General features: G+C 36.7%; 1 protein-coding gene across 1 annotated transcript in view; it reads left to right on the top strand.

Annotated features, from left to right (window-relative positions):
* The window catches only part of si:ch211-51h4.2, a 113,126-nt gene that overhangs the window by 70,020 nt on the left and 29,514 nt on the right, over window positions 1-13,592 (top strand). Inside the window, exon 13 of the mRNA XM_042734425.1 lies at window positions 43-85. Coding sequence (XP_042590359.1) covers window positions 43-85 — 43 coding nt within the window. The remainder of the gene's footprint in view (window positions 1-42; window positions 86-13,592) is intronic.

Below are 13,592 nucleotides of genomic sequence, written 5' to 3'. Positions count from 1 at the left end.
ATGTTACTTAGGATTTATTTATTTATTTGTATTTTTTTGCAGGTCCGAAAAGGCAGGGGAGATAGCAACGATTCCTCTAACTAAGGTAAACGCCATTAAGTTTTACTCAGTGTCCAATGCTTCTCAAATCCAAATTCTCTCCAGAGAGAGCCCTTGAATGTCTGTAGTGCTTTGAATGTGTGACAGGCCAAGAATAAGTCAATATTAAGATGCTTCTCCTATGTTTAAGCCTTGGAGTGAAAGGGGTTTCTGATATAATGTACTCTAAAGTGATTTTTGACTTTTAAAGGTCAAGTGTTTTGCAACCCAGAGAGGTTAGTATGTGGCTTGAGATGCTCTAATCAGATGGGTGTGTGATGACTTCATGTCTGAATCACAGATCATTATTGTGTCTGCAGTTGACATCTTGATTTGTTGAAGCTGTTTGTTTTTGACTCCCTCTTCAGGATCATTCTATCACTTTAAAACAGAGTAGCTCCAAGGTGTTTTGTTGTTGAACATCTATATGTAAGGAATGTAAAACATAAAAACAAACCCACAGCAGTTTAATATAATATTAACTGGATAGTCCAACTTCACATAAATATTAAAATGCTGTTATTATTCAAACGAATCTCATAAAACCTGTCAAGAAGTGTCACATTTCACCCCAGAAACCAAAAGAAAAGTCATATTTTGCATAAAGAAATGTAATCTACTTTTTAGGTTACATTAGGAATTCCTTCGGTTTGTGATATTATCAAATACACAAGTCTTACTGTGATGCATCTGTATTTAATTATGATTCTAACAATTCTTATATTTATTTTTTTTAATTAAAGTTTATTAATAAAATATTTTTTTGCAATATAATATATGATTTGATAAATTAATACTTTAAAATGTAATTTTAAAAATAAATGTAATTGTCTAAAAAAAAATAATATCAGAATGCAGTGACTATTAGGCGGAATTCTATTTTCTTAGTTCTACATTTTTGAGGTAAAAAATGTTAGATTTTTGACTTTTGAGGTAAAATATGTCATGCACACTTTTTCTATCGAATTTCTATTTGAAATCACCCTATTATTTGAAATCCAAATGCTTTTACTTTGTCTGTGGAACACAAAGTAGATATTTTCAAAATTTGCCATTAATTCTTAATCCTGCCATTTAATTCTGTTTTCTCTCTCTCTCTCTCTCTCTCTCTCTCTCTCTCTCTCTCTCTCTCTCTCTCTCTCTCTCTCTCTCTCTCGCTCTCTCTCTCTCTCTCTCTCCCCTAAAAATCTATTAAAGCTTAAAAATCTATTCCTTTGTATGTCATTGAAAAATATGGGGTAGACCGTATACAGGTTCTAAACAACATATGGATGAGTAATGGCAAAAAATTTAATTTTGGGGAGAACTATTTCTTTAAATACTGCAACTGACTTAAAGACACAACATTTCCCATATGGGAGAAACCCTTTTCGTGTGAACAGTGTTTGGCAATTCTGTGGCAACTCAAGTGTGAAAATCATTCTTCTGTGTCTCATGCCTATGGCCGGTACTCTGGAAATGAGCTTCGAGGCAGGAGAGAAATCACAATAATGAATAATGCATGACTAAATATTTTCAAGCGCACTCTTGTATCTTGGCGCTCCTCTTGGTTTGCTTAAGTCTTACCAACCTTGTAATGAGGCTAAATATTTCCATTCTAATCTGTTAGCATACACAGATCCCAGCCTCAGCTCAAGACGTTCTCAGAAGCTTCCCGTGTGGTGTTGTGAGCAATGTGCATGTACATCATAACAACTGTAGAGTTGAGCTCAGCGTCTCTGGCCCAATGCATTCAGTTGTGATGTTTTTGAGCTGGTAACTGACTGGTACGTGAGCTGGGTGTTTGTTTGCGGGGTTACTGCATTTCCACCTCTCACAGCGCTATATACGCTTCACTGGCTGCATTCCAATCAATCTTTCCTATTTGGAGTATGATGACTGTAATGATTACCTCATTCGTATCATTCATTCTCAAAACAGTAGGTTAAAAATGAAATAAACAAAGCAGGTTCAGAAATATGTTTGTCATCAGCTCCTGCCGAAGACAGAGCTGTTTGAGGAGTGGAGTGGGCTCAACAGGGGGTTCATCACCCTAGTTAGTAAACATTGCTCTTTTTATGCTGTCACGTTTGGGTAGGCAGAACACACGCTCGTTTGAGGACGTTTTCAAGCTCTGACGTCCCCGCTTTCCCTGTGACATTTGCATTGCACAGAGTGCAACCTTCATGCTTCGCCTCACGAAGATGTGCTGTATTACAAGAAGGCTTTGTGAAGAAAGACTTCAGCTCTGCTTGTTATGAAAATGTACAAAATCTAGTGGCTGGCTGTTCATGTGCTGGATATCACCTCCAAAGCACCTTCTGTTTATATTAGCATAAATACCCTTCAAGTAGTTTTGCCTCCTTTTTTTAATGTGCCGGCATCTACTCAAAAAATTGACAGTGAGATACATTACATGTGTTTAATTTAGCAATGGTTCACTGCAGTGAAAAGTTGCTTTAAAGGTTAAGTATGTAGTTTCGGTGCTACTCATGCATCACAGTATCTTACTGTTTTATATGAGTCTTGACAGTTAAAAGCTAACATTTGTGGCAAGAACTTGTGTTTAGCTTTGCTTTTGAGAAGAAACTCTGCAAATTTGGCGTTAAATTCCTCCATCTTATAAGAACACTTCCAGTGTTTACCCTTACTTTTCCTATTTGCCTGTCTCTGCACATTTTGACAAGTCTTTGAACTTTGACTTGCACTTCTGTACCAAATCTGAGTCTAACGTGTCAGTTATGCTGAGTTCACACTGCCTGATTTTCAAAGTCATCAGATCACCATTGTTTTCACTGCACGACTATCTGGGGGTAGCATTCAGTTGCTGCTATCACCTCATTTTCCAGCAATTCTCAAACGATTCGTTTGAAGCAGTTCAAAGATTCAGTCTCTCTAAACCCCTCCTTTCCGTGAGCCTGCTCTGCTCTGATTGGTCATATGGCCTAGTTTGTTGTGATTGGTCTATGGCGTACAGCGCGTGTCGGAAACAATACGCCTATTTCAGTAGTTCTGTATTTTGAAAGCTCTTTAGAAAATATAATCATCTATTATTGATCATACTTACAGGTTGTGATTCAGTGGAGCATATGGTCCAAATAAACAGGATACTGATCCATCTTTCAACAGCAAGCGTTTTGTAAATCCCGTGTTGAACTCCCCAAGATTAGAGAAGCAGCTGTCAGTAGAATGACATGTTTGTGGGCGGGGTCAAGTTGTTCGCGGCCGGCCAACATAGAACATAGGCGCACTTTGCCGAAGTGGAAGTTCACGAAAGTGGGATTCGAATTACTAACGACTCGTTTCAGCTGTTCAGAGTCGATTCTTTATTTTGGGAGACAATAACTTTATTTATCGTGCACTTTCAGCTTTAACACTTTGCAGATTGTTTACGTTCACATACAGCTACATTACACACTGCATAAAAGGCAATATTGGAAATGGCATAATAGGGGCACTTTAAAGGTGGGATATGTTTTTCGATTGCATTCCTTATCTTTGTTATTGTAAAATAATTGAAGGAAGCAATCTATTTATTGCCTTGCCTCCGGGATCTTCTGATTGCTTCACTGTTTTGGAATTTACATTGAAGAGCGGTGCTGCGTGTAAAAGTTTAAATTCTTTTAAAGCGCAATTCACGTGCAAGGCGCTGCATAAGTTGCGAGAGCAACAGTCATATAGCGCAGACTACACAAGTGGTAGTATGTTTTTAAGGGGAAATTATTAATAGTATTAAAAAAACAAAAAAACAACATGGGAAAATTACGTCAGTTAGAGGTTCTGAATTTCGGTTTTGATTTCATTTCGTCCAGCCCTACTGTAGGTTATCACAATGTATTTTTCAATAGGAACTCATTTCACACAGCAGGATTTTGAGTCAATTCTCTCAGATCGTGTCTTTGATAATTCACACTATAAGATTGTCACTTGTGTGAACGAGCACCGATTTGCCTCCGATCTTGGGCATTTCTTGGTGATTTCGCAAAACCTGACGACGAGTGAAAATCGAGGCTGAAATCATGCAGTGTGAACTCGGCATTATGGTCCCACTGGGCCTCTGGCTCAGTCTTCAATAGCCATGCCTCAAACTCTCACTACTGGTCGAACTGGAATGATTGAATGATCTGAGCAGATCACTCTGAATATTCTGATGGTGCCTGGGAGGCTCAATGTGTACACTTTTGAGGAAGATAAACCCATGAATGGCATGCAATGAACATTAAACTGGGTTAAGAGAATATATAATATATTTTGACAAAAAAAAAAAAAAGTACAAATTTTGCATTTTAAAAAAGTGAAAAAAAATATTTGTAGTGTTATTATATCAATTTTATTTTTAAACAAAATCTTGTTTGTACATTCAATTCACCCTTGAGAATACTGAGACTTATCGGGTGTTCATAAATATTGCTAACGCCAAATTGCATGGCATTTCAATATCTACAGTCTAAGATGACACTTAATTTATATTAAATCTGCTGAAGTAATCATTACCAACACAACAAGCATTTTTTATAAGAAAGCAGCCGCCAGGAACATAAACATGATTGTGATCTCTCTACAACAGTTTACTTGTCACCCAGACAGGTAAAGAGAGAAGGTTTTGAAGCAGTGAGCATTCCAGACGAGTGATTGACACACCCAGTGTGGGCTTCCCCTCCTGCGATGGGCCTACTTTACCAGAGGAGCGTCAGTGCGCTATGCAGAGTCTATAATTAACCTGCCTCTAATCCCTATCATGCGGTGTATTTATTATACATCACAAAGTGTTTGTGTGTGCGGTGCTACAAAACTGCACTACTGCAGGGAGTCAGTCACTGTACTCACTAGATAGTGACATGATTGACAGGTGTTTCTCCACTTCCTCAACTAGCAACAGATGCTTACCTGCAAGCCACCAACAGGAGCCCAGCACCGTCGCTGAAAGCAAATGACAGCAATGTTGCCCTAAGAGGAAGTAGTTAAAATAAAATAAAGGTCTGGAAATTATTAATAAAATAAAATCTAAAATAAAAAAAATATATATATATATAATTTTTATTTATTTCTTTATTTATTGTCTGTGTGTATATATATTACAACCATTTTACAGTCACATCATCACTAAACACCAGTGACCTAGTGCCACTGAAAGCCATGCATGCTCACATCACACTGCTCCACCATGTATCACAGATATTGTTGTATGTTTTGGATCCAAGCCTTCTCCATACTTTTTACTTCCCGTCATTCTGGTACAGGTTGACCTTAATTTCATCTGTCCAAAGAATGCTTTTCCAGAAGTGGTCTGATTTTTTAAATGTGTTTTGGCAAAGTCTAATCTGGCTTTGCTTGCACCTTGTGGTGATACCTCTGTATTTGCTCTTGTGAAGTCTTCTCTTGATTGTAGATTTTGACAGTGACACACTTACCTCCTGGAGAGTGTTCTTCTCTTGGCTGGATGTTGTGGAAGGGTTTTCTTTATGGAGAGGATCCTCCAATCATCCACCACTGTTGTCCTTCATGTACATCTAGGCGTTTTTATAATGCTGAGCTCACCAGTGCATTCTTTTTTTCCCCAAATGTACCAAACTGTTGATTTGGCCACTCCTAATGTTCCTCTCTGATGGATTTGTTTTGACTTTGAAGCCTAACATATATATATATGTGTGTGTGTGCTTTGTGTGTGTGTGTATATATACATACAGGTGTGTGGGTGTGTGTGTGTGTGTGTGTGTGTTTGGGTGTGTGTGTGTGTGGGTGATGTACTATTTTGGCATTCACCTTAAATTCAATTTTATATACATAGAAAGCATATTAAATGCTAACAAAGTGTCGTCTTTAATGTTTTAAATAACGTTTGTGGAAATTAAACATCTAAATATGGACAGAAGATTGCTCCATTGTCACTCAGCTAACAGATATAATACATGCATAATAGTTGATTGTATATATATATATATAAATGTATGACAGATCAGTGCACTTTATTCAGTGAAAAATGTTCTTACTTATTTAGTGATGGCTGTTAGATTGGACAAAAACTCTCAGAGCAGCCGATGGCAGCACATTCATTGAGGTGGTCATGTAGGTGGTTACTTAAAATGCAGCACAGATATTCAGATTATTTTTCTCACTTTTAATCGTGTTACATGTTATGTATGCTTGAACGGTAAAATGAGTCAGAACTGATGACGGTTGCACGTTGCCTCCATGGCCAAAACAACATTCAAGAGCACAAACGCTGGTACGGAACGACACACAATTATCCTGCACGGCCATTTTAATGAACACGCTGTTCCATCAGGTCATGAATTAGGCTAATTCATCAGTCCGTTGTATAGTAATGGGCAGGGGAGATTAGTTTAACCAACAATGAAGTTGTAATTGCTGCATTCAAAATTGCTCACTCATTGACTGCTCCCAATATAGTGAATGTGCACTGTGTACTAAATAGGGGTGGAGTGAACATAATTACTGGAAATATTTGGATGCTTACATAAATATCCTTAATCAGAGCATTACTATAATAACAACTTTACTTTGTTATACAGTAATGTTCAAAAGTTTGGGGTAAGTAAAACTGGCACTATAAATTGTCAATAATATGCATTAATTAATGCATATATTAAATTGCATTTATTAAAAAAAAAAAAAAAGTTACACTTTACTATAGGGACCAATTCTCACTATTAACTAGCAGTGTATTAGCATGCATGTTATGAACATATTGGCTGTTCATATTCTACATCCCTAACCCTACCCATCTAAACTTAAAGGGATACCCCAAAATGAAAATTTTCTCATTAATCACTTACCCCCATGTAGTTCCAAACTCGTAAAAGCTTTGTTCGTCTTCGGAACACAATTTAAGATATTTTGGATGAAAACTGGGAGGCCTGTGACTGTCCAATAGACTGCCAAGTACTGCCAAGAATACTCCATCTGCCATCAGACGTACAATCTGGGTTATAAGAAAGGATTGGAACACTTTTTGTAAGCAAAGAAAACAAAAATAACGACTATATTCAACAATTCCTTTGTCAACAGTCTCCTCTGTGTCTCTCCATATAACCGTAAGCTCTTCTGTATCATCTGCTCCACAAGGATGTGCTGTTTCTATGTGTATTTAGCTTTGATTTGAAAGAAAACAGCGCATCCTAGTTGTGTGGATGATACAAAAGAGCATGCGCAGCATGCGGTGATATGGAGAGATGCAGAGGAGACTGTTGACAAAGGATTTGTAGAATAAAGTCGTTATTTTTTTTTTTTCGCTTACAAAAAGTGTTCCCGTCGCTTCATATAACCCAGATTGCACGTCTGATGGCAGATAGAGTATTCTGACGACGACTTTCATACCTTTTATGGACCTTGACACTATTATTTACTTGACTTGCAATTAATGACAAAATTTTCATTTTGGGCTGGAGTATCCCTTTAACAACTACCTTATACAAACTGTTAATAAGCAGCCAATTAGGAGTTTATTGAGGCAGAAGTCATAGTTTATGGTTTGTTAATAGCGAGAATTGGACCTTAAAATAAAGTGTCACCAAAAAAAATTATACTGACCCTTTTATGTACTTTTAAATGAAGTGTTATCAGAGTGCATTATGGGTATAAAAGACTATGTAAAGAATGAAGATATTCACTTTGAAAACAGCTCTTATTGGACATTATATACGAAATAGTGAGTGATTTTAGATACAGTTGCCTTTTTTTAATCTTTATGGTCCTATTGCACAATTTAACATCTATTAGTACAATTTTGAATTGAATGCAGTTCTAACTGATTTGATTTATTTTTGCTCTGCATTATATATTGGCTAAAGAGAGTTGGGTTGCCAGAAGATCCTTTGCAAAAGTCAATAACAATCATCACAAGTTTCTTCACTTTCACTGAAAAACAGGTGTTCAGAAACAAGTTAATTCTTCAAGTTGTGCTGAAGGAAGCAAGCATTTTATTCATCTAAAGCTCTAATTGCTACCTGTATCTGACTAACAAAAAGTCAACAGTGGAAAATCCAATAAGCCTTATAGTGTAGTTCAACATCTCTGAATACCTCTAGTAGAGAGCATTCATGTGCTGTTTGAAGAGATTATACAACATTCATTACATATCATGAGCATAATATTAGCCTAAAACATTGATCTTATCTTTCCATATTTCAGAGGTCAAGATAATATATATATAACCTGACATGAGTTATTTTTTCCTCTTCAAGCGTCCTGTCTGATGGTGTAATTCAGCCATTGGAGACTTGACTGTGATAGAAGGCATGAGTCTGCCAATCAGGATGTATTAGGAATTCTCTATGCATTACTCTGGGTCAATATTTGTCAGAACCATTTGAGCACTGCTTAAAACAGCTGAGATCCATTTATTATTCAGAGGTAATGCTGAATGCGAGTGTCCAAGGGAAGACGAGTGGGAGATGTCAGTTAAAATGGATGGATATGCGAGACCTGGCCTGCCTGCTTTATTATTGGGTTTAAGGTGACAGGGAGAGGAAATATAAATAGACATTGGTGGAGATGAAATATGTGAGAGGGGCCAAATATCGATACGGCGACACCTTTGCTTTCGAGTCAGATTCAGTGTCAGATAAGGCAAAGAGCTCGGGCGCCACTGTACACACAAAGAAAAGGTGAACATTTTGGGAGGATGCACATTATAAGAGGGGGAATGAGTCGATGCTGATATCGATCAGAGTAGGAAAAAAAGTTTCTTCCAAGAAAAAATGGTCTAAATCCAGCACCATGGGTAGAAAATAAATCATATTAGAGTTGAGACCAAAGATGAGGCTGTTCTTAGTGCAATTGGGAAAAAAGGAGAGGTGCACTAGGAAAATCTATTTTCACAATTATCTGTCCATTATTTATGATGTTTTCTATAAGTTTTGGATTATAAAACTGGTTACAGCACAGATCTATTGCAGATGCTTCAGTGAAACACTTGGACATTGCGTGTGATCGACTGTGAAGTCTGTATTTTCTGCTTTGAAAATACTCCCATATTGTGGTATTCATGCCATAACATACATCTGAATTTTTGCTATAACGAAAATCACCCATTTTCTTCATCTTGTACAATTTCCTAGAATACATTGTCCAGGCTTGATGAAATTCTCTTCTCAATCAGCTTCGTCTATCTTTATATTTAAAGTGTAAACAGCATTAAACCTTTCAAATCTTCAACCTTAGTAAAACTGAAAAGAAAACTTGTGAAGTACTTTCCCGTAAGTGAACTTTTGTTCCGAATCTGCAGAGCACCGGTCTTTTGAAGCAGGTGGTGACTCAGCACTATTTGCTTCAGCAGCCTTCATCTTAAGGAATATATTAAATCCTTTTCATGGGATGTTACGAGGAACTGCATAGACGAGACAGCAGGTCAGCCTCCCTGTAACCCTGTTTTTGTGGACCAGACGTGTTGGACAAACTTTGATTTGCTCATTTACATACTGGTTAACACACGGACTCATGACAGGTAATGCTATTGAGCCAGTGCTGGCCAGCTTTGAGATTGATGTAATTTGGAAAGCTCGTCTTTCTCGAGCTACACGGTATGGGCAAGGATTATGCAGATGAGACTGGTGAGCCAATGAATCCTTAGAGCTGAAGGCATCGGGAAAGAAAATGATGGCAGCACGGGTACGGCAAGACAGGTGGAGGAGAAACTGACAGAAAACAAAACATGATGGCATTAGGAAGGCGAGGGAGCTGTAACGCATATTTCATCCTTTAGAAAACAGCTGACAGGGCAACCAGATGAACATGCTCGTAAAGGAAGTTGTCAGACCTGGTCAGTAAAAGCTGACAAGATTGAATTTACCCCTGGAACATATTCCTCACAAAAACACAAAAGGTGTTCTTTATACTTGGGCATGGATCTTGTAATAAAATTATTTTAAAGCTTTGTCTGCCAGAATTATGTATATAAAATAACCTCTCATAGCAGTCAGTTTGCAGGCATAGTAATATTATTATATTTGCTCAACTTCAGCACCATGGACAGTGAAAATTCTGTATTGTGTCAGTTCTATCAGGATGAAAACAAAGATGAGACATGCTTTATACACTACCACAAACACAATGAATAAAGTTAAACGTGTATAATAATAATAATAATAATAATAATAATAATAATAATAATATATGCACAATCATAATTGTATTCATTTTATATTTTATTACTTTATATTTCAAAGTAATAAAAATAAATTATATATTTGTACATTAATCAATATATATTTATAATATTATATTAATGTTAATATGTTTAATGTTATACATATTATATTTTGGATTTTTAAAAGTAAATGTTTTTTGATTAATGTTTATTTGATTATTAATAAAAACTCATTTTTATCAATACATCAAATGAATGATGGTCCATGAATACAGTTGTAGTGGAATATTTAAATAAGTTATTTATATACTTTTTGTGCAGTATTCTGTCTTGTATTCCCAAAAAAAACTCACACAGCAAAAGAGAAAATAACACATTTCCTCTGTTGGCTTCTGTTTATGCCACTATGTAATTGAAATCTCCATTGTGTTCAAGTATGCTCACTTTCTAACAAATTAATCAGCACTGCATATTTACAAACATTTCTCTCAACTTCAGTTGTAAAATTAATAAAAATAAAAGACAATGGATGCAGATGGATGACTCTGCATGGGTGCATGGGGCCCCATTAGAAGTGCATAGGTATGTACTGCTTTAGAGAAAACATTGCTTATAACATAATGATGAAATAGTTTTTTACAGTGCTGAATCATTGTTTCTCAATTGAATAGCTGGCTTATACAGCAACGTCTAATAAAATGAAATAGACTAATAAATCCCAGGGGTATATCACCTATATCATCAATTCCGTATAATCCTGCTTTTTCTTGCTTGCGTTGACAGTGCACCCTGCTACGGGTTCCCGCGGCATACAATCTTGGGGGAATATACATTTGAAAGGTTTGCTGTGACCACTTTACATTCGTAGCCTGGAACTGGAGCTCCTTAATTCAGAGGCAACCATTGAAGCAGATGATTTTGCTGAGCAACATCAAACAGCATTAGCTGTAGTTGAGACTCTTAATGTAAACATGATAAGTTGGGTGTCAAGAAATATGGGCTCTCTCATTGATCACAGAACAAGTACAGAGATTTTGCTGGGTCTTGACATTCCCAGCACTTCATCAATTATTCAGGCTCTGCTGCAGGCATTTGGGACACGCAGGGCTGTTTAGCATTATGCTGTAACTCTGCGCTCCCAGGTTCTCTGTCGGGACACATGCTCCGTTGTTCCTCTGCATCTGCCGGAGAGCTTCTGACAGGCTCATGTGTCCACTGAGAGCTGCGTACTATACATGCATCCCATGTTGAGTGCATGATTGTTTCCATGGAAGAACCTTTCCATCCTTCACACAGGCAACCTAAAGTGCTAACCAGCTATATATTATGTTATGGAAAACTTTAAACTAAATCTAGCAGCTACAATATCTATCTATCTATCTATCTATCTATCTATCTATCTATCTATCTATTGTTCAATCATTTGTTTTATTCTATCTATTTATCCATCCATCCATCTATCCATCTATCCATCTATCTATATATATATCTATCTATCTATCTGTCTGTCTGTCTGTCTATCTATCTGTCTGTCTGTATTCACATTAGTCTTTTACTATTTTTTTTTTTTAGATCGGAAGTTCACAATTTATTTTACTGTAGCTGAGATACCTGCACGTCTCACATCAAGTCATTCACATCCACAGCGTAAATTTGTCCAATCAGTGTCCACCGCTGTGTTTGAACAGTGGATCCGTGGTGGGAATCTGTTGTCTTAGAGATGATTAGCATAATGATGAGCTCGCTCTGACCTCACAGCTGCCATCAATCACAACTCCGCTATCTGTTCAAAGCTTTGAGCTGACCTTGAGTTTGGCTCTGAACTAAAACCTTTAGGATGTCATTTGAATGTGTTTAAACAAAAGTGATAAGGATGGATGGCATATAAATGATGGCTGTTTAATGGAAATTTCAAACAGAGTGATTCATGATAAAGGTTTCTGTCAACAGGACATGCTTCTTTTAATCTAAAGGTCATCTCATGCTTGTTAAGGAAATGGTGTTGATTTCTGCAGCTGCTGGCAAAATGTTCCTTCACCGAAGCCCAACAGGGTGGCATTTCCTTTGAGCCATGGAGAGATCAGAAACACTGCAGTTCTCTGTAATTCTAAAATTTGCGCCGGAACAGTGAAAATGTGTTGTGCTACTGCTGATACATTTTAAAAGTTATCTTCACTATTATGCACATTTGTCACAGAGCTTTTGCTATATGTTTCTGAATCCTTACAAGGCTCTTGAGATTTTACAAACCCTTAAATAAGAAATCTTCCTTGCATTCATAAAAAGGTCATGTACTGCAAAAGGTCATTATTTACTCAAGCCGTTCTAAACCTGTGTGACTTACTTTCTTCCATGCAACACAAAAGGAAAATATTTGAATATTTTACTTATCAGTTTTATACGCAATTGAAATGAAAGAAAACTGAAGCATTCCAGCTTCACAAGAACAGAAAAGCATAGTGATAGCAGTCCAAAAGCTTAAGCACTACAGTATATTCCAAATATTGTTACTAAAAATCTGCCCACTCATAAATCTGCCTGCTCACATTCAAGATCTTGAGAGAAGTAGCAAAATCTTTTTGTCAATGTATCATTTTTTTTATTTGAATCTTTTAATGAGTGAATTGATCCGGTTCACAGATTTATTAAATCATTCATTAATCAAACCGATTAGGTTTTCAAGTTCAAATAACTCTTGAATAACATATAAATGATTAAAATACAAATCTGTTCCTCATACATGCAGTATGACTATCACATGAGTTTAAATATAGGGCATACAGTATATAGACCACTTTTATGATGCCTTTGCAACTTTTTTGAAGACTTTGTACCATTTTTGTGGATTACTTGATAGTGAGTACATAATTTTTTAGATGAGCTATTCCTTTAAAACCACCTGTAAACTATCAGCAGCATTGACTAGTTTGAGGGCAATTAACAAGTTTATAGTAGACATTTTATTGGAGGGTTTGAGCTCCAGACATGAGGTTAATATGAACACCCAAATTAAAAAATATATGAAATACATACAGTATATCAGCACAAACTGTGTTCTGTGAAGCCCGACGGTTTAGTCACGATGAAAGACAAGGCTGTGGTTTGTTATCTTCAGCAGAGTTTACAGAGAATTTCAGAAAAAGTTGTGATCATGCTCTGAGGAGCACACTGGCAGCGGTCTTGTAGCGTATCTGCTTGTTTCTATTTATACGTAAGCAACCGTGTTTCATGGGTTGCCTGAGACAGTGTGTATCAAGCTGACAATTTCATATGCACTGCATCGAGGATATAAATAAAGTCTCTTCTCCAAGGGGCGAGATGAAGAGAAACTTTAGAATCCTAATTTGCATGGAAACATCTCAAATTTATGATGCAGTGATGTTATATTCCTTTAACGCGGTTCAAAATGTTCCCTAAATTAGATAAG

This window comes from Cyprinus carpio, chromosome B11 (genome assembly GCF_018340385.1).
Source record: "Cyprinus carpio isolate SPL01 chromosome B11, ASM1834038v1, whole genome shotgun sequence".
In the NCBI taxonomy this organism is placed as follows: domain Eukaryota; kingdom Metazoa; phylum Chordata; class Actinopteri; order Cypriniformes; family Cyprinidae; genus Cyprinus; species Cyprinus carpio.
The sequence above is the reverse complement of the archived record's forward strand: the minus strand, read 5'-3'. Positions and strand labels throughout refer to the sequence as shown.